Raw genomic sequence first — 22832 nt, 5'->3', positions numbered from 1 at the left:
TAAGACCACTTTGGAAATCAGTATGGTGATTGCTCAGAAAAATGGGAATCAGTCTACCTCAAGATCTAGCAATTCCTCTCTTGGGCATATACCCAAATAATGCACATTCATACAACAAGGACATATGTTCAACCATGTTCATAGCAGCATTATTTGTAATAGCCAGAAACTGGAAGCAGCCTAGATGCCCCTCAACCGAAGAATGGATAGAGAAAATGTGGTGTATTTATACAATGGAGTACTACTCAGCAGAAAAAAGCAATGGAATCTTGAATTTCACAAGCAAATGGATGGAACTAGAAGAAACCATCCTAAGTGAGGTAACCCAGTCACAAAAAGACAAACATGGTATGTACTCACTCATATATGAATTTTAGACATAGAGCAAAGGATTACCAGCCCACATTCGTCTTCACCAAAGAAACTAGGAAACAAGAAGGACTCTAAGGAAAAATGCATGGACCCCAGGAACGGGAATGGGCAGAAACTCCTGAGCTAATTAGGAGCATGAGGGTAGGGGAGAGGGAGCTGCCAGAATGAGAGGAGGAGAGGAGAGGAGGAAATAGAGGAGCAGAAATATTGAGTTGGGGGAAGAAACGAGTCGAGCAGGATGAGAGATACCATATCAGAGGGAGCCACTATAGGACCGAGGAGAGATCTGGCACTAGGGAGATTTCCAGAGACCTACAAGGATGACACGAACTGACAATCTAGGCAATGGTGGAGAGGATAACCTAAATGCCCTTTCCCTATGATGAGACTAATGACTACTTTTTATGCCATCCTAGAGCCCTCATCCAGTGGCTGATGGAAGCAGAGGCAGACACCCACATATATACACTGAACTGAACTCTGGAACTTAGTTGCAGATAGGGAGGAATGAAGATCAAAGGGGTCGGTACCAGGCTGGTGAAACCCACAGAAACAGCTGGCCTATACAAGGGGGAGCACATGGACCCAAGACTGCTGTCTGGGAGGCTAGTCTGGGAGGCTAGACTGATCCGGACCCCTGAACATGGATGTCAATGAGGAGGTCTCTGCACTCTAGGGGGCCCCTGGTAGTGGATTAGTATTTCTCCCTGGTGTAAGAAGGGACTTTGAGAGCCCATCCCACGTGAAGGGATGCACTCTTGGCCTGGACACATGGGGGAGCGCCTAGGGTGGGCCCAGGATGATGTGGTGGACTTTGGGGTGCCCCCATCGAGGGCCCTTTCCTGCCTGGGGAGTAGAGGGTGGATGGGGTGGGGGATAGGTTGAGGGTACGGGGTAGGGGTGAGGGGACGGGAGGGAGAGGGAGAAGGGACTGACATGTGAAACAAGCTTGTTCCTAATTTGAACTAATAAAAAAAAAATTACAAAAAAAATGTAGTGTAATTGAGGGGACCATTTCAATTTCCCAGTAGGAAATGACCCAACACCAAACTCTTTCATTGCTTTGCTTAAAATTATGATTTAAAACTGTTATCCCTTCTTTACTCTTCAATGTCTCCAAGTACAGATATACTAATAATAGTCTCTAACTTTTCAATAATAGATTAAAATTCCAGATACAATCATGTTAAAATATTTCAAATAATGACAAAATAAGAACTATTCCATTCTTAAAAATGCAACATAAAAATTATAGTACAATCACCAGAATGAATAGGTGACCTATAGAATGTGAAACAATCTTTGTCATTTATCCATTAGGCAGGGATTAACATCTAAAATTAATTTAACTGAAAAATTAAACACACAAAAGCACACAATCAATAAATTGAGTTAATAAACCAAATAGACAGTTCTCAATAAAAGAAATATAAATGGCCAATAAGCATTTGAGACAATGTTCAATGCCCTTAGTTGTCAGTGAAATGCAATTTAAAATGGCTGTAAGTCAGAGTCTGGTCAACCCCAGTCAGAATGGCTACCGTCAAGAACACAAAGGCTACTGGGGTTTTGAGTAAAGAGATCTTTTACACAGCTGGGAGAAATGTATATGAACATGGCCACTGTGAAAATCAATATGGATTTGATTTGAGTTTCCTCAAAAACCTCAAAATAGAATTTTGATATGTCCCAACTATACCACTCCTAGGCATAAGATATATTCAAGAACTTTAAGTCAACCTACCACAAAGATACTTTGCATCTTTGTGCATGCATGTTTATTGTTGCTTTATTTTAATAACTAAGAAATGGAATCACCTTGAATGTCTATCAAAAGATGAATGGATAAAAGAAAGGAGTGTACATAAGGAATAAATAAATGATGATACTGATGGAAAATGCATAGAGCTGAAGGTCAGTGTGTTAAAAGAGATAAGCCAGACTTAGAATGACAAATATCACACTTTCTTTCATTTGCAAACTCTAGATGCAAATTTATACAGGTCATGAAAGTAGAAGGCAAAGTTAAAGACAAACATTTGAGAGAATAAGAGTTGAGGGGACTAGCAAGAGAAAGGCAGGGAGGATTGTAGGGGAAGCTGTAGCCACGCCCTCTTAGGGGCTGGCTACAGGAGTACCTGGGCAGGCTTGTGAGGGCGTGGTGAGAGTGAGTAGGGGGTCTGCATTTTCGGTTTCGGTTTCTCTTTGCTTCTTGCTACACAGACTACCACCGGCTGGCTGGTTCACTCTGTAAGTAAGGCTTTTCCCTATTAAATACCCTTATATTTCTACCTGACTCCGTATTGGTAATCTCCTACTATAGAGGATGCTGAGGGTGTGGAAGATGGGGGTAAATAAGATCAAAGTATAATGATGTATGTGTATGAAAGTGTCATAATGAAACCTATTACTTTGTATGGTAACTTTACATTTTAATTATAGGAAAGAAAAATCCAGACACATTGTTTTCAGCCCAGAGCAAGTGGTGATTTTGAAGGCATCGATGGGAAAGAATATCAGTGTTTAATGAAATTGTTACAAGGTACAGAGTCCATCTCCTTGCTTCCATAAAGAATCCAGGGTCCAGCAGCAAGCAGTGAGTGCTAACAAGAACAGCTCTATTACGGTGAGCTAGCTGATGGAAAGGTACAGGGCCATCTAGTCCTAAAAGGTTATCTTTCTTGGAAGCTGATCTAAGGGGGCCTATATGGGAGACGGATGACTTCAGATTGGGAAATAACTTCTCACAGACAGAGGTGTGTGGTCAAACGATGAACCTCTGACCCTAGTCCCTGAGAAAGAGATACTTCTCAGTTCTGCAAGTGTCAGGAGCAAAGATCATCATTTCTTTGGACTATCCTTGTCACTGATTGGTGTGTCAACATGGAGTCCCTGGCATATATACACTGGATAGACTAGAGGAGGGAGCTGCCTGGAGATCCTCCCATTGGTCATCATCAACCTCACAGTCATGAAAGAAAACACTGCAGCTGATCATTGGGGAAGATTGGGGTCAAGACCTTTTCAGAGTAATTCAGCCTTGACCAGCTACCTCTTCAAATATCTCTTCGCTAAGCAAAGGCACAGCCACACACCTCTCCGAGCTCACAACTCTGAAGGAGCAAGCTGGGGTGTTCTAACATTCATATATTTGTTTCAGAAAGTCCAGGCATCCCACAGTGTCGTTATGGACATAGTTCACTTCCAACCCAATTAGTCTCTTCTGAAACAGTCATATTCATAGGGCATATGCTAGAAAGATTCAAGTATTGCCTGTGGGGATTCCAAAGGAAGCCACAGATCTGAAGGCATGGTTTCTTCTGAAGAATCCAGACAAAACAAAATTAAAAACCAAGAATAATTTAAAATATGACTTGTTTTGTCAAAACCTGAAAGATTTGTTATTCTAGTCACTAGAAAAAGCAGCATTTGGGAATAGCAACTGATGAACTCCTTGCTACTCGATTAAGCTTAGTTAGACCTTAATACTTTCATTTTGGAGATGTATTAACAATGATTCATTTTTTTCTTCTCTTGTGTTTCAGTGTATTAAAGGCGTTCATTAACCAAGTAATATCATTCAATAGTGAGCTCCTGAGTCCTAAAATAAAGGTTTTTGTCTTTCAATTTCTGAAGAAGCTTGGTCAAGCAGTTAAGCCAACCCCAGAATGCAGGTACGTCATCTTCTTCCCAAGAGCTCACCAAAAAGAAATTATCACAGGCTATAAGGTGGAAAACCCCCAATCTCCATCACATCATCAGTCTGGCTTGAAAAGTTCACACCTCGACACAATCTCCCCAACCAGTAACACAGAGGCAACTATGCTTAGCAACTGCAAGTCGGCTTGGACTGCTTGCAGGCCCTCTCCATACAGTTCCCCTCTGTTCAATGGAGCAGTCCAAACAGTGGCCACTGTGCATCTATTTTCATGTTTTATCCAAACTCCTCAAACCAATTTTGAAACAATTATGGTCTACTTTCTAACTATGCCCTTCTTTATTTGCAGCGCTAGAGATCAAGCTCAGGCCCTGAGACAGGTAGGGAAGCAATCTCTATCCACTGCAGAGTGGCAGGAACCTTCTCACATTGGGAGGCTTATGACAAATGATGCCCAGATGATCCTAAAGGCCTAGACTTGTTTTTCGGTTCTGCAAATCTCAAAAACAACATCATTACAGTGTTTACCCTGGAAGCATGTCTTGGGCTCCTGGCACATATCTAGCTGGCTTCCTTGTCTTCTATTCAGACTAGTCTGCCTTAAGGCTATCTTTTTCCAGTTCTACTGTAGTCAAATGACAAGTATTCCTACTTAAATCCTGTCCCAGTTTCTGTTGATATGACAAAATATACTGATATAAAGCAACTCAGAGGGGAAAACACTTCAAACTTACAATCACAGGTTACAGTCCATCATGGACGGAAGCCTCAGAAGCAGGAAGCTGTGCAGGTAATCTCTCTCTCTCTCTCTCTCTCTCTCTCTCTCTCTCTCTCTCTCTCTCTCTCTCTCTCTCTCTCTCTCACACACACACACACACACACACACACACACACACAGTGGAGAACAGAAAGCAGAAAGGACTAAGTATGCATGTTTGCCTGCTTTCAGATCTGTGCTTTCTCTGCACTCACACAATCCAGGATCCTCTGTGTGCAGAATGGTAGGGACCACAGCCAGTGGGCTGGATCTTCTGGTATCAACTAACATTAGCATCCAAGACAATTCTCCAGAGACATACCCACAAGCCACCTCATTTAGATAACCACAGGGGTTGACTTGGGGTTGTATCAAGTAGACAGTTAAAACTAACCCTCACAGCCTCAAACTTTTTAGCTGCTTGTTTGTTTGTTTGTTTTTAGCTCCTAGGACAGGGTCTTGTTATGTAACACAGGTGGCCTCAAACTCATGATCCCCTGCTTCAGCCACACAGGGCTAGTCCTATACTACCATACCAGAATAACTAACCTCAAATTGTTTTACATTTGAAAACTTTTAATGTTTGAAACTGACAATTTACAGCCACTTTTAATCCCAGAAAATGCATAAAAACCATACATGTTTTATCTACATCTCAGCTATATGTTAGTTAAACTTTGGTAAAAATTCACAGTGAACTGTTTCAACCATCATCATCATCATTATTATTTTAATTGAAAACATAATATTTCACTTAAGTATTACCTGAGATATAATTATTCATTACACAAACAATTCTGTAAAATAGTACCTCATAAACCAAATCCTAATGGAGCATTTTATTTTATTTTATTTTTTGAATCTTGAAATTGAAAAACAGAAAAAAACAGTGTTTGTGAAAGCATCGATTTAAGCTAGTGATTATTAGAGACTGTTTTAAGATAAGACTTGAAAATGAAAAGCCCACCTGATTGAAGGAGGAGTCGCTGTCGGAGCAATTGTCTGTGCAGCAGCTGCTTGGATTCTCCTGCAGTTTCCTCTGCTGGTCCTGACTCCGAGTCTCATCTTCTTCTGACTTGTTGATCATCGACTCTACCACCACCATCATGATGCTCTTCAGGGAATGCATCATTTCCTTGTACCTTTAAAGTCAATGGACACTCAATAAAAGAACTCCACACTCAAGCATGTTTTTTGGTTTATTTTTTTCCTACAAAAAAGAAAATTCTTTAAGAACATAATGATGGAAAGGAAAATCTAAGTTTTGGTTTCATAAAAAGGGCAAAACAGGCTGATGAAATGCAAATAAAGAATCCCAAAAGCATATTATTCCTTATCATTTTTCATCTGGAAATATGAAGTAATTGATAAAATCAACTTAATTGTAAGCCAAGCTATTACCAGCAACACAATCAAATGTCCACAACACACTTCCAAAATCCAGGTCACTTCTGTCCCTCACCTCATTTCTATCTCTTTCATCCACCTTCCTTTCTTCTTCTTTCCTATCTATGAGCACCCATAGCCCCAACTGAGACATTTTATGTTTTCTCAGTAAGTAGGAACTAAGCAGTCAGTGTGTGCTTTCAAAGAAAAGCCACAGAACAATTGTCAGGAGTGGCAGGACACAGATCCCTGAAGTAAAACTTCAAACTGGAAATGATCTAGATTCCATCAGCTCCACAAGTCTAAATGCCTGCAAGAAAGGAAACTTATAATTTATTTCCTTTTTTTTTTTTTTTTTTTTTTTTGAGACAGAGTTTCTATGTGGAGCCCTTGCTGTCCTGGAAATAGCTCTGTAGACCAGGCTAGCCATTTAAGAAATAGAAGTTTGTTTTTACATTATTATTTTATGTATATGGGTGTTTTGTCTGCATATGTTTCTGTACAGTATGTTGATGCAATACCTCCAAGATGGAAGAGGGGGATGGGTCCCCTGGTACCAGTGTGTTACTTAGTGAGTTCAAGGTCACCCTGAGGTACACAGAATACCCTATCCAGAGGGAGGGAGGGAGGGAGGGAGGGAGGGAGGAGGGAGGAGGGAGGGAGGGAGGGAGGGAGGGAGGGAAAAAGGAAAGTGCTCTGGTAAACATAAAGATCTGTCCATCAAAAGCTGCTCTGGCCAGCCATAGAGACACATCCCTTTAATCCCAGCATCCAAGAAGCAGAGAGAAGTAAAACTATCTCTGTAAAGTCTATGACAACCTGGCCTACAAAGCAACTTCCAGGCCAACCAGTGCTACATATTGAGACTATGTCTGGAACAGGCAAACAAAAAGCTGTTCTCTCCTCTCATAGTAATTGATAGTAGCTCTCAGCATCCTTTGTAGTTAGGTATGTTCACATGCACATCATGATTTCTCTATCCCTTTAAAATTTACAGAAAAAAAAAGAAACAGCAGCAGGAAAGGAAAGAAAATTTGGTAACTTAATGAATTATGAAATTAAAGTATGAAAAGTAACACATGAAGATTATTTAATTCATTAAATATCAGAAATTTCTACTTGGACATAAATGCTTCTAACAGGCATTTTTAAAAAGACTAGCATGAATTCTGTAAGAGATACCAAGAAAATGGTCAGAAGGGAAAATAAGAGTGAGCAATGATTTTTTTAAAAAAACCTAAGTAGCTAATCATCAATATCAAGGGTTAAACTAACTGAAATGCAACAGCAGCACTGTAGCTGTTAGAAAACAAAGGGAAGCAGTTATAGAATATAGATACCATTTACACATTCCTATAATGCCTCAAGAAATATTCAAATATAGGCTTCAGAAATAAAAAGCTTCAAGAAAAAAAAACTAGAAAAACAATGGAAATCTGCCTACATGCTTCCAAACTCATTAAATAATATGAGAGACCCAAAAGGAAGCTCTTCCATGTGCCAATATTAAATAAACATCCAAATATTTAATTTGTGAGATGGCATATAATCATTACAATAAAAATATATGTTACCATACGAGCTCTAAGTAACTTTTCAAGAACCATAAAAAATATTTCTAAGAAAATAATACTCTGTACATCTTAAAGTCTATTACCTATAATTCAAAAGCACAAGACGAATATTCATTAAGTCCTCTCAAGTCTTGGTGAAGTAGTTATTACTGTTTTAAACTTTATGCATGGATGAACTAAAGGACAGCAGAGTTAAAGAGCTTATCCAGAGATTTTTTTTAAGTAATTTCCTAATAGGATCATATAAAACTGCACTTATTACTAAAGTGCTTCCATTATCTGATCAAGTTTAGTATTTGTTTTGGAATAAGCTCCTAGACACAGACTACTAGACATAAATATATTGTCCAAAGATAAACAGAACTTCTTTATTTTCCTATAAAATTAAAAATTCAAATCTTAGACAGGCAGTGGTGATGCATGTCTTTAATCCCAGCACTTGGGAGGCAGAGGCAGATGGATCTCTGCGTTTGAGGTCAGCCTGGTCTACAGAGAAAGTTCCAGAACAGCCAGGGTTGTTACATAGAGAAACATTAACTCAAAAAACCAAAAATAAAAAGAAAATTTAACTTTATGGACTTTATGTGCTAGTGGTTTGAAGTAGCTATTTATATTGACATTTCATTCCAAGAGAAACAGAACTCCAGTCCAAACTAACATTTTTTAAGCTTATCTTAAAAATAAATTAGAATTAATGCTCTCTAGTGCAATAGATAATAAATATTCAAGCATAAATTCCAGTATCTCTGATACTGGGGTTGGCAGAATATTATCTGTATTGAATTAAAACAGAATGGCCCCCATGGCCTCATGTATTTGAGTCCTTGGTCCCTAGTTGGTGGAATTTTTCACAGCAATAGAAAAGTAATTAAGATATTATTTTATTAACCTAAATGGACTTCCACTAAATAAATCTTTACTGGAACACATGTACATTATTTCTATTATATACTTTTTATGGCTGTTGACATATTTATAAAACATAGAGTTACTTTTCATATTGATAAAATATATAGTCAGTAAAACCTAAAATGCTTATTGTATGTCCCTTTATAAGAAACATTTGCCAACTCCTGCCATAAGAGATGATGGAGTAACACAATGAAAGGAACCTGCGACCCTGGATGGGAGCGGTGAACAGATCTACCCACCCATTCATCACTTGTGTGCTCCTGGGGAAAGTTAATTTCTTTGGGGCTTGTGTTTTCATGCTTTTTTGTTATAGCCATTCATTACATATTTGGCCTAATATGTTTCTTCCTTGATATTTCCATACAGCCTTTTGTATACATAATAGCTTTAACACAATGAATTGAAACTGTTTAATTTCCATTTCAGGGCATTGTCATAGTGTAAATCCATAGTGTAAAGAGAGTTTACACTACGGATTGGTGAAGGGCAGAAAACATCTTATTCCTCTTTACAGTACACCATATTGTAGTTGCTTGTTAAGTGTATGAAGAGTATTTGACACATAAAGAAAAAAGGAAACAGAGTTACAGCTAAAGATACAGTCCCTGGGGCTGGAGAGATGGCTCAGCGGTTAAGAGCACTGACTGTTCTTCCAGAGGTCCTGAGTTCAATTTCCGGCAACCACATGGTGGCTCACAACCACCTTGAATGAGATCTGGTGCCCTCTGCTGGCCTGCAGGCAGAAGACTGTATACATAATAAATAAAAAAATAAAATAAAATAAATACAGTGCCTTTCAGCATCCGTCTGCTTTTCCTTTGCTGAAACGAAACTTGAGCCTGTGTACATTAATGAGGAAAAGGAGGGTGATCACAAGGTTGCACCAGTTTCCACCCAACTCCGGTCCAGACCTCATGGTAAAGAGCACACAAATAACAAGATTGCTTGAGAAAGAGATAATATGACAAGACCAGAAACCACTGGGTAGGGAGGGGAGGGGACTGTTGCTTTTTATAACATCTCTATCTTTTTCTCTTGGCAAGCATGCATGCTTGCTCACTCCCTCACTAGAACTAACTAGGGTTAAGAACTGCCTTAATCCCCTCTGAGACTCTGTCTTCAATGACCTAATTTTCTTGTATTTAGCCTCTCTTCAGGGATCTATCACCTCCTAATTCTGCCACATTGGAGAAATCTTCTAACACTGTTTGAGAATAAACATTTACAGTATTGTAATTTGTAACATAAAACTGATTATAGTGGCAAATAAAATACTTTAATTTCATTAGCAAGTATCTATTAAGCATCTATAATGTACAAGGCATGTTCACGGCATTAAGATACAGAAATAGAAAAAAAACAGATAAAAATTTATCTTTGTAGATCACCCATCAATCATATCAAGGAAACAATGAAATAAGCAAAAGATAGATACAGATTGTATCCTTTATTGGTAACAAAAGAGCTGGAAGGAAAATAAAGCTAAATAAGGAAATAAGAGGAAACAGGGAAAGGTTATTAGTTTATGAAGAATAGAGAAGAAAATGCCTTGAAGAAGTGAACTAAGATGCTCCCAGACTGAATGTCAAGTCATATCATCTAAAAAAGGACACTCTACAAAAATCCAACTTGAGGACATTACTGGGAGATGTGCCTTCTTGACTGTTTAATAAAGAGCAGGGCATCATGGTGGGAGAAGTATGGGAAAGAAGATAGTAAGTACGTTAGGAGGGTGTGCAGAAAGCTCAGAGCCAGACTTGTGAACTACCCAACGTGCCCTGTGTTTGCTCTATAGAATGTGCTACCCCAAAGTGCCCTGTGTTTGCTCTATAGAATGTGCGAGACATGGCTTGGAGGTACTGCCAAGAAATCCTAATGAAGTATTGTTGTGGAAAGAGCAGCAAAAGCTGGAGGGAAGTATGCTGCTCACATACACCCAGCCTATATAAGCTGGGATCCAAGGGAACTACCAAAACAGGACTTAGACCTTCCTCCTCCTCCTCCCCCACAGGCTGGAAAACATAGAACACTAAGACTGCCGAGACCAAGGGGTCCAATTCCCCTCTTCCCACACAGCACCATGTGGAAGCTGCTATAGCCAGAGGGATCTGAGAACTCTACCCTTTACAGCAATGCAGGTGTGCCAGCAATTCATTCTTTTTATTTCTCCTTTTGTGCTATTTAACTTTCCCTTCTATGTATGCCTCCTGATGTTTTTTGCTTTTGCTTATGTAGCTTTCTGTTAAGTTTGGGGGTTCCTGCTTATGTTTCTCCATCCAGTTTACTCTTCAGATACATCTCCCAAACTCCCATGTATATTCCTACCTCTTTTCTTCTTTCTCCATCTCATCCCCTCCACTTTTCACTTAACCATAATCTCCCATAGCTTTAACAGTCTCTAAGATCTGTGAACCATACCAGTATCCCTACTTTGCCTTTCTAGCTATTTTACCCACCTCAATGCTTTTCTTTAAAAAAAAAAATCCAATACTTAATCCTTATGTTTATATATCCTACTTCCCTCCCAATCCTAATCTTATTAACTAAAATCTTTGTATACTCCTTACTGTCCTTGAGTGTTTATCCCCTTACAATATTGAAGACAAGGAAGAGCCTAGTATGAATTGACCAGCTCATTTGTATAGTGGTAATATCAAGCAATCATGTTTGTTATTACAGTTACTGTCCTACTCAGAGAAAAACACAAGAGTTTCTGATCAGGTATGCTGAGCTCCTGGGCTGAGCAACTATTTTCTGAACTACACATTCAATTCTGCCACCTACAAGTCAAATACTTCAATGGAAAAGAGTATTGCTGATGCAAAAAAACAAACCACGCTCAGAACTAATAGCAGATGGATAAAATTCCAGCACAGTAACATAAGAAACACAAAGTAGGACAAGCTGACTCTCCCAAAAATCACTAAGAATGAGGTGATGGCATCTAGTGAAGAACAGGAAGTCACAGACAGAAACTCTGAGGAATAAGCATAAACACAGATAGGTGTGTGTGTGTGTGTGTGTGTGTGTGTGTGTGTGTGTGTGTGTACCCATGCTCATAGAAGAAAATTAATTCCTGATTGAGAATACAAACAGCTGGATAAAATAAAGAAGGAACTGCAAGATATGAAAGAGAAATTCAACAGAGACAGAAAGACTGGATAAAAATGACATTGGAAATGCTAGAAATGGAAAACCCAGTAAATCAAATAAAAAGCTCTGTGGAAAGCCTCAAGAACAGGGTAGAACAAGGACAGATTATCTGAGCATGAACACAAGGTTGCGGAACTAAAGCAAACAAACAAGGAAAAGGATAAAACAATAGTTAAGTCCAGGTGAGAACCCCAAGATACACACGCCACTCTGAAAAGATCGAGTTTATGGAATATATATATATATATAGAGAGAGAGAGAGAGGAGAGAGAGAGAGAGAGAGAAGATTCTAGAACTGTAAGCCCATAATACATTCCCCAGATTAGGAAACGGATGCCAATCTGGCAGACACAGGAGGCATTAAGGACACCAAATTGAAGAAACCAGAAAAGAAACCTTCATCATCACATTAGAGTACAAACCCCAAATATACGGAACAAAGAAAATCCACAGAAAGCAACAAGAGAAAAACACCAAATCGAAAACAGAGACAAGCCCCTCAAAACAACAGATTATTCTACTAAAACTTCAAATCCAGAAGAGCTTATAGACAGATATACTTCAAGCTCTCAAAGGCATCTGCCAATCCAGACTACTATACCCCCAAAGCTATCTGTCATAAAAAGCATTTTTTATGTTTGCTGCCTCCAGGAGAACCAGCTCACCATAAAGGCAAACAGTCACCTCAGGTGAAAAGATAGGAAAAGGTGTATAAGCAAACAGACCCAGGAAACAAGCAGATGTCACTGCTGTCTGACACAGCAAACATCCGACCAAAACTTATGAGAAGGATAAGCATGTCACTTTGTACTGATTAAGGGCACAATCCATTAGAGGGCACTGTAATTTTAAACATTCATTCCCGGAACAGAGATGTACTCAGTTTCATAAATATGTTTAGATGCAAAGTCACAGATTGTCCCTAGCACAATAGTAACAGGTGACTTCAACAGCCCACTCTCACCAACTGACAAGTCCTCCAGCAACAACAAAAAGAGAAACAGACAAATGACATCTGAAACAGAAAAAGACATCACAGATCAAATGGAAGTAACAGATATCTTCACTCAATCCAAATTCTACAGAACATACATTCTTCTCAGAAGGCAACAGAACTTGTCCCAAAATAGACTGAATGATAGGACACAAAGCAAGTCTTAACAAACACTGGAAAACTGAAACCATTCCTCACCTCACAATAGAGTAGGACTAACTAGCCAGCTGGGATCCTCAAGGCCCTGGCTGGTGGGAAGACTTCTGTGGCACAGGAAAGATGGGCCTAACTAATTATGGTGAGCAAATATGTGATGGAGAAATGAGGGAAAAATGGGATGGTTCATGTGCTGTGGAAAGATATAGAAAGGAAGAAATGAAGATAGTGTGGAGTGGGTAGATGGTGGAGGCCTGCTTGTCACCTGGGGCCATGTTGATGTCCTGAGCAAGCTGCCACCAAGGGCCATGTCTGGGCCTCTGATCCTATAGCAGCCAGGGTCTGTGTTGATGCCCATGGATCCTATTGCCATCAAGTGTCATTCCAGTGGTTGTTGAGGGCCAAAGAGAATCTCGAGCAAGACCTTGCACAGCCACCCGCTCTGACCTGTTCTAACCACAAGATGTTCTTTTAGATATGTTGCTCAAAATATGTTGTTCCTTTACTTCTCGGAGTCGGCTACGGTTGACCGGTCACAAGGACATGGGCCAAGGCCAACCTTATCTGCACTTCCTCTTAAAATTTTTTCCATTCCTCCCACCCTCCTACCCCGCCCCGAGCAAAATCCCCTGCATATAAGCAAGCTTTACCCTTCAATAAACGAGACCTTGACGCAACTCAGACTGACTCTGTCTTTCGTTATGCGCTTGGTCTTCTCTCCCTCTCGCCCCCATTGACTCCTAGGTGATATCTCCTCGTGACCCATTAAATTACCTGGCCTGGGCCACTTACTGGGACCGTGTTTGGGTCTAGGGGCCACACTGCCAATCTCGGCGGCCTTCACTGCCATCTGGGAACATGGTGACAACCAGACCCAGGCTGCTGCTGCCAAGGGTTATGTCTGTGTCCTACTGCAGCCAAGGTCTATATTGATGTCCATGACCCACATTGTCACCAAAGGCCACATGAAGCTTGAGGTCTCGGCAGTAACCTGTGCCCTTGTTGGTGTCCAGGGTCCATGATGCTGCCAGAGCCATTCTGATCTGAGTGGCCAGGGCTACTGTTAGACCCCCGGAAAACTCAAGTATCCGGGGTCCCAGGCCACGTTCGCGGTCACCCCAATCACCAGGCGGATTCGAGAGCTTGCTGCAAACTGCAGGAGGCTTTATTGTAATTTAACGAGCTAACCCCATGTTAGCTCGGGTCTTTCACCCACCCGCCATGGCGGATGGCTCGCAAAAGACAGCTCCTAGGGCCTCCCAAGAGATCTTATAGGGCAGCGTAAGGGGAGTGTCTAGGGGTACGCAGAGGCTCACGATTGGTGTGCCTCCAGGCTTGGAGGGCTTGCCCTGTGTTGATTGGCCAATTGGTTGTTATGGCCCATAAGCCCTCCCAGGGTGGTTGCTATGCTTTGTGCGTCATTGCGCTTGTCCGTAAAGCACACCCAGGGTCGTAAAGCATAGTGCTACCAGCTAACTTCTGATTGGTTCCTTGTCACAAGGTAGGCATCTGACTTTCTAGTGACTAACTAACTTCTGATTGGTTCCTTGTCACGAGAAAGGCATCTGACCTCTAAGTGACCAAGGCAAGTTTATGGCAAGCACGTGTTCAGCTGTTATGGCTGCCGAAAGGGAAGCTGGTCCCTTCACTACCACCTGGAGTTAGGATGTCAACCAAGCCAAGCTGCTTCCTGAGGCCATTCTGGGTGGGTCTGTGGCCAAGCAGCAGTCGGAGTCTGCGCTGATGTCTGTGGCCCATGTCACCTCAGGAGGCCTTAGAAAACATTCGAGATGAAATTAGAGGGCAATGCTGAGCTGGTCCCACCCTTTGATGGCCCTGGGAAAGTTGCCCTTGCCTCTCACTGGACACTACGCAAGAAGGCTAGCCCCTGCACTCAGGGGAGATGGTCCCACCCCTCACCACAGGTGCGGGTGAATGGACCCTGAGAGCTGACTCTGCCCCTCACCTGAGGCAGGTGGCCCCATTGGCCCTGACTGACCAGCTCAGCTACCACCCAGGCCCACAGCCTGGCCGTGGGTAGGCCCACCCTAACATCTACCCCATTAGGACCTGCTGGAGCTCAGGAAGGGACTGGTCCTGTGGAAGGATACCCACAGGACCTTGAGGACTCTGGGTGGCAACAGGGTATCCCAGAGGAGTTCTGGTGAGGATCCAGGGATGATGGTATGCCAGAAACCAGAGGCCTTGAACCAGACCAGTGACTCATTGCAATCAACATTTGCTAGTAAAGCTGATAGGACAAAAGGGTAATGTGTGACACACAGATGCCCCCAATGCTACCAGGACGAATGAAGAGGTAGTGGAGAGGCAGGAAAGAAGAAGAATAAAAGACAGTTTTTTGTTGTTTTGGTTTTTGGTTTTGTTGTTGTTTGCTTGCTTGTGGGGGATCGAATAATTCTGTTATGGAATATTTTTGGGCCCATTCTCTAGCTCCAGTAAACATGGAGCACTGGAAAGCTCCAGCCCACTATTGTATTGTTAATGCCAGTGGGGCTACTTTTGTTTACCATGGCCTCAGGGTAATATGCCTCCTTATTTGCATATCTATGTACCTAAGCATCTGAATAGGCCTGCACCTGGGCAGGGAGATCAGAGGTGTGTGAGTAACTTGTGAGGATGGAAGGTTAGGAGTTAGAGGTGAGCGGCCAGAGCAGAGAGGGAACAAAGGGGGAAATGGTTTTCCTCCTCATATTGGCAGGATGGTTAAGAAACACCAGAAAAGATGGCTAATAAAGAAATGACTCTAGTTCCACAACATGGAACTGAGAGCTCTCTGAAGATGACAAGATGCCTGTGTTTGGTCTTTATCGCCGTTGGGTTGCTGGGAGCTTCCAGGTCCACACACCCGCACTCATGGCTGTGGTGGGTTAAAGCTGAGACAAGCCGGGTCCCAACACTTACTTGTTTATTTTGTTTTGTTTTTCTTTGGAGGGATGCTGCAGGGGTGAGGGGAGGATATGGGGGGGAACTGGAAGGTGAGCAGAATTAGGGTACATGATGTAAAACTCCCAAAGAATCAATAAAGAATTTTTTTAATGGAATATGCCAGGCAGTGGTGGTTCATGCCTTTAATCTCAGTACTCGAGAGGCTGAGGCAGGCTGATCTCTGTGAGTTCGAGACTAGTCTGGTCTACAAAGCAAGTTCCAGGACAGGCTCCAAAGCTACAGAGAAACCCTGTCTCAAAAAAAAAAAAAAAAAAAAAAAAAAAAAAAAAAACACAAATCAACAGAATAAAAACCCTAGAACATACACAAACTCATGGCGATTAGACAGCATACCACATAATGATGAATAGGAATTAAAGAAATCAAGAAGGAAGTGAACCTTCCTAGAATCAAACGAAAGATGAATATATAGCACAACAAAGTCTACAGCACACAGCAGTCCTAAGACAGAAGCATATAGTTGCAAATTAATAAATCAGAGAGCTCTCAAACAAATTAACTTAATTATGTACTTCACAAAACCAAAAAACAAAGAATTAGCCATGCCCAAAATCAGCAGATGGAAATCAATCATTAGGAGTATGGGAGAGAGGTGCTCACTACCCCTACTCTGGCTAAAGAGCTACTGACAGCTCATGGCTTCAGGGAGAAAAAACAGTTTTCTTTAAAGCTGTGACTACAGGTAGGTCCATCAGGCTCCAGGAGATGGCCCCACACCCATATATGGGCAGCACTAATTATATTCAATGGGGTCATAAAACAAACAACAGAAAAAGAAGTCTGAAAAGATGAGGGGGTGGATCTAAGAGGAGTTATGCAAAGGAGTGGAGGTAAGTATGCTCAAAATACTTCATATGCATGTATGAAAAATTCTCAAGCAGTTAACGAAAACATATTTTTAAAAGACCAGGGCAGAAATGAACGAAGTTAATCAAGATCAGAAAATCTAAAATCAGATCTAAAATCAGATACTAAGATCAGAAAATCTAAAAAGAATGGATAAGTTTCTAAATGCACATGACCTACAAAATTAAACCAAGATGAGGTAAAATTTGAAAGAGCTCTATAACAAGCAGTGGGGTTGAAATGACACTTTAAAATGCCCCAATTAAGAAACGTCCAGGCCCAGCTGGACTGAGTCACTGATGAATCTCATAAAACCGTTGAAGAAGAAGACAGCTTCTCAAACTATTCCACAACACAGAAAAGGTGGGAACACTACCAAACTTTTTTTTTTTCAAAGCTTATACACTTCAAATGGGGTTGGAAAACAATTTCTCCATTTAAAAGAAATGAAATCTTTATTTATCTCTCTGCACAAAAGTCAACTACAAATAGATCAAGGACCTCACCGTAAGACCTGATTCTCTGAAACTGCCTCAGGGGAGTGCACATTAAGGTATAGGCAGAGGCCAAGGTTTTCTGAAAAGGACCTGAATCACTCAGAAAATAAGGCCTGTATCTACAAGTGAGATTTCATGAAATGTAACATACAGGAAACTGCCAATTAAGCCAAGAGACGGCCTACATAATAGGAGAAAATCTTAGTCAGCTATTCATCCTACAGAGGATTAGCATCTAGCATATACAAAGAATTCAAAAAAAAAAACAAAAACAAACATCAAAACAAACAGCCAGTCCAAAGAAATAAAATGAGCCATGAACCCAGAGAGTTCTCAAAGAAAAAAAAAAAAAAAAACAGTGTCTAATAATCATTTTTAACGTGTTCAACACTGCTAGCTATCAGGGAGAAGTAAAGTAATGCTACTTTGAAATTCCATCTCACCACTGTCATAATGGCTACCATTAAATGACCACAAATGCTGGACAGGATATGGGTGAAGAAAGATCTTCATCCACCATTAGCAGGAATGTAAACTGGTGCCTCTGTAAGACCCTCGGAAAGCCAAGGCTTCCAGAATCTTAGCCAGGATCTCGGCCACCCCAATGGCAGAATGGAGGCGAAAGCTTGATGCAAATTGCATGAGGCTTTATTGTAGTTTAACGAGCTAACCCCATGCTAGCTCGGGTCTTTGACCCACCCACCATGGTGGATGGCTAGCAAAGACAGTTTGAAGCCGCTGCACACAGATCTTTATAGGGCAGCGTAAGGGGAGTGTCTAGGGGTATGCACAAGTTCAGGATTGGTGTGCCTCCAGGCTTGGAGGGCTTGCCCTGTGTTGATTGGTCAACTGGTTGTTATGGCCCATAGGCCCTCCCAGGGTGGTTGCTATGCTCTGTGCATCATTGCTGTGCGCTTGTCCGTAAAGCACACCCAGGGTCGTAAAGCATAGCGCCACCAGCTAACTTCTGATTGGTTCCTTGTCACGAGGTAGGCATCAGACTTTAGTTTCTAGGACAAGGTCATAGAAGCACGTGTTCGGCCATTATTGCTGCCTAAAGGGAAACTGGTCCCTTCACCTCCATTGTGGAAATCAGTGCAGAAAAGCTTCAAAAAGCTAAAAATAGAATTGCCATACGCTCCAGCCATGCAACTTCTGGGCACACACCCAAAAGACTCTATATCCTATTACAGAGCTATCTGCACACCCATATTCACTGCTGCTACAGTCACAACAGCTAGGAAATGGAATCAGCCTCATTGTCTACCAAACCATGAATGGATAATGAAGCTGTGATACCTATGTACAATAAAATTTTATTCATCTACAAAGAAAAATAAAATTTTCAGGAAAATGGAACAGGGAAATACTACATTCTCAGTGACGTATCTCAGACCAGCAAGAAAAGCACCATATGTTCTCTCTCATATGTGGATCCTAGGTTTTCATGTTTAGATCTGAGATTTGATATTAGGGTGTCTGTAGAAGTCAGCAAGCTAGAAGGAGCCCAGGAGAAGGGGAAGTTAGAGGGCGTACAGGGTGAGATGTATGTATTACGAACAACAAACATAACTATTATGTCATACTCACTCCTTAGATTCCTGGGTTTTCTTGGTTACATGCTGTACAACAGTGTCATAACCAGATTCCTCACCCTGGTTCTGATCAGATGTACATTTTTCCATTTCTTCTTCAATCATAGACCCCAACGTGTTACATATGCGCTGTCTAAGGTATTTCACAAATTCATAGCTGAAACAGATATAGAAGTAAAACGTAGTAAATGTCAGTCTCATTTATTAACCAGATCCAAGGAATTTAGCACACAAAAGCCTGCAATATTGGAAGACTTCTTGCCTTGTCATTAAGAAAATAAATAACAAATGATTGTAAGAGATCTCCAGCCCCTAAATCTATTATTTATTGGGAGAGTTAAGGCAGGGAAACAACTCAGGCTGGCCTCAAACTCAAATTTCCTTCCACATCAGCCTCCATCCTGGGGTTACAAGTGTATACTACCAGGCCAGCAAGTTCTGAATCTTAGACTGATCAACCTTCCTACTTAAGTAAAATACCTGACCAACTGACCTTGGTACAGTCTAGTCACATTACTGAATGGAAGGGAGAATCCTAATGAAGAAACCATTTACTGCATAGTATTTCCCTATGCTTTTATTTATTTACTTTTGCAAAATGAGTCCTATACATACATATATTGTATAACACATATAGTTTATATATATAGTTATTTTAAAAATAAGTTGAAAAAAGTTTAAAACTTCCTTTCAGTGACACAAGAAACTATATTTTAACATATTCTCCTACAGCTGAAGGTAAAGCACAGTATTAAAGACAAAAAAAGGTAGGTAAAGAGGGCTGAAGAGATGGCTCAGAGGTTAAGAGTACTGTCTGTTCTTCCAGAGGTCCTGAGTTCAGTTCCCAGCAACCACATGATGGCTCACAACCACCTGTAGTGAGATCTGGTGCCCTCTTCTGGCCTGCAGGGATACATGCAGACAGAAAACTGTACATAATAAATAAATAAATCTTAAAAAAAAAAAAAGGTAAAGAAAAAAAATATGTCCTCAAAGATGCACATTTGAACCTAGTACAGGTTTCTCTGCTCATAAGAAAGAACAAGTGGAAATAAACACATCCCTAAGCTGCTCAAGGGACACCGCCATTAGCCTCCGTGTTTCCTCCATTAATGAAAACTTTTGTATTTACATAGGAATAGGTCACTAAATTGAGGACATTCATGTTTCCACTTCTTCTTCAGTGTTATTACCCTACATTTCCCAAGAACACCCAATGATGGTTTTTCCATTGTGAACTTGTGACTTTCTCAGAATATTGATACAAAACTACACTTTATAACAACACATATATGTCATATATGATATAGATCATATATGGACATAAAACATGTATTCACTCCCTCTTCCCTTTCTAGAGGTCTCAAGTATTTTCTGCCATATTAAAGGAATGGAGGAGGAATGGATGGTCTAGAAAAGTATAATCAGCTTAGAGAGAGAATCAGAAGAAGCTGCTGAAGAAAGGGACAGGCTAGCATCTCCACATCTCTACGTGACAAAGTCTCTAAGATGGTATTACCTGTATCAGTTTCTCCTCCAATGACCACACAGTCTCCCACTTTGATTTATTATACCTGAAATTACATTATTTACTGACTCAACTGTCTCCAACGCCATCCTCCTATAAAAATGTTAGTAACCCAGAAACTCAGTATACCAAATAAGCCTTTTAAAATGTGGAATGATAAAAGGAAGATACAATTGCAGACCTTAGAAATAATAAGGTAATGGGATGTTAATGGAAATCTTTCTATAAATTAGTTTGAAAATCTAGATAAAATGGAAACATTCCCAAAATACAATGCTAAAAACACTAACTTATTTACTGTTTTTAAAGCACAAACGTGCCAGGTGTGGCGGTGTGCACCTGTCATCTCAGCACTCCAGAAGCAAAGACAAGTGGGTCTCTGTTAATTCTAGGCCAGTCCTATCTACACAGCAAGTTCCAGGCCAGTAAGAGCTACACAATCCTGTCAAAAACAAAAACAAACAAAAACCAAACAAAATGGATATTTAATAAATCCCACTTTTATTTGAGAAGATGCCCAATTTCTATATTGTGCTTTTCAAATAATAAACTTATGATTAAAAAAACTGATTGCAAGTGTATCTAAAGGACAGTTATTGTCCAATAATTGAGATTAGCAGTGACATAATATAGAAATAAGCAAAGATAAAGAAAGGCATAAATTTAAGAAAATAAAGCTGGATAGGGTTTTCAGCATCACTTGGGATATTGAAATAGAATAGTAACTTTCAGGCTACCCTGGTCAACACATCAATCAGGATTCAAAACTTAGTATGAAATTAGAAACTCTACCGTGATTCTATATTTAAAAAAAAAAATCCCTTGGTAACCTGAGGAAATTGTAAAGGACAACCCGTAGACAACAAATAAACAAATAACCTTTTACAAGCAACATTAAAGGCCTGAAGGAACCCCTAACACCATTTTCAGGAAAACTGAACTTCAAGTTATCCAAAAGTCAATAAAAGCATCATAAAATGCCTCCTATAATACATGAGACCCTGGGTTCCATCCCCAGCACCAGAATGAATAAGTAGATAAGCAGACAAAAGCGACATCACAAGAAAAATGTCTGTGAGACCAAATGAAATAAAGCACTGGATTTTTTTTTAAAGTTATAACCTATCGTAAGCTGGGACCCTGGAGATAGACTTTGTAACTGAGAGGCTTAACTTGGTATACGAACAAACGCCAAATCTCTAAGGATCTTTAAGTCTAAGGAACGTTCATATTCTGAAGGCCATCCTGGGAGCACCTGACAGGTTCTTTTCTCCGTTCCTCCATGCTGGCCGTCCTGTTTCTTGTCAATAGGCACAGGGCATTTGCATGGGCGCCCTGCCCCTTCACAGACACCCAGACCTGCTTCAGTATATACGGGAGCCGCTTGCCGTCCTGAGTGGCTAACTACAGCAGGCAGTGAAGGTAACAGATCGGCATATAGGGATCTTGGGGGTCACTACTTCTAGATAAAGTGAAGGGGATCCCTTTAAGTGGTTAAGATTGTTCTTTAAAGAACACGAATGATTTACAACTGATGTAACAAAAAAAAAAAAAGGCGGAAGAGGCTCTGGAAAACCAGTTTTTAAAAAAATGAAGAAAAAATAAATTCGGCACTGGGACAAACGATAGAAAAACAGGACCACACTTAGCTGTTTTCACAAAAATCAAATGAATCTCTGTATCCGAATCATTTTCCACCTTTCCTGGACAAGTGGTTTGTCTGCTTAAAAACTTAAACTCGACTTTACTTGTGGAAATTTTCGTCAGTTTCCTCCAACCGCAAGAGGATCTCCTCTGCGCACTCCAAGGACGGAGCGCCGGTGATTTTCTCCTTCACGCTCTGGAACAGCTGCCGGAGCATCGCCTGCAGCATCGCCTCATCGTCGCTTGAGAAATGGGCCATTCTGTGCAGCTAGCAAGCCTCGGCACCACGGCGGGGTCGCCACCAACACACACCACTGCGCACGCGCGGCCGGGTCCAATCGCGGCTGGCGCGCAGCGTCGTTCCCTAGGAAACCACCTCTAGCGCCCGGGGGCGGGGCCGCGGCTGGCTGGCTTCGTGCAGGATAATCAAGGCTCTGGGCTTGGAGACCAGAAGCTAGCTGAGGTCGGCGTTTGATGCCTGACGTTCGGCGGCACCTGCGGAGCCCAGGCAGCCCCGGACATGAGCAACAGACTCTCCAGGCTCTGGGGCGAGCCTGACGGGAACGCCCCGGCTGCGCCTGACGTCAGCTCGCCGACGCGGCGGTGGGAGGGGTGAATCCAGGAGGAGAGCCTTACCCCCCTGAACCCTAGACCTGTGAGAGGGAAGGACAAGGGAAGCCAGACTGAAAGCAGTTAACTAGATGGAATTTTTAAAAACTGTTCGCTCACAGCAACTGACACCTGTTGAGCGCCCGCAGCTTACCAAGCAATGCCTGCCTGTGAAGATGGCCCT

At 41.3% G+C, this 22832-nt stretch overlaps 1 protein-coding gene across 2 annotated transcripts in view; it reads right to left on the bottom strand.

Annotated features, from left to right (window-relative positions):
• Positions 1-22550, bottom strand: part of Tbc1d32 (TBC1 domain family member 32) — a 211048-nt gene extending 188498 nt beyond the window's left edge. Inside the window, exons 1-3 of one of the 2 annotated variants that reach the window (XM_027402084.2) lie at positions 22144-22550; positions 18863-19024; positions 5755-5929 (exon numbers count right to left, since the gene is read on the bottom strand). In XM_027402084.2, coding sequence (XP_027257885.1) covers positions 5755-5929; positions 18863-19024; positions 22144-22298 — 492 coding nt within the window. In that variant the 5' untranslated portion in view covers positions 22299-22550. The remainder of the gene's footprint in view (positions 1-5754; positions 5930-18862; positions 19025-22143) is intronic. The other variant, XM_027402082.2, reaches the window with a different exon arrangement.
• Between the last annotated feature and the right edge of the window lie 282 nt (positions 22551-22832).

This window comes from Cricetulus griseus, chromosome 2 (assembly GCF_003668045.3).
Source record: "Cricetulus griseus strain 17A/GY chromosome 2, alternate assembly CriGri-PICRH-1.0, whole genome shotgun sequence".
Lineage (NCBI taxonomy): Eukaryota > Metazoa > Chordata > Mammalia > Rodentia > Cricetidae > Cricetulus > Cricetulus griseus.
Note: the sequence above shows the minus strand (reverse complement) of the source record. Positions and strands in the feature narration are given on the sequence as shown.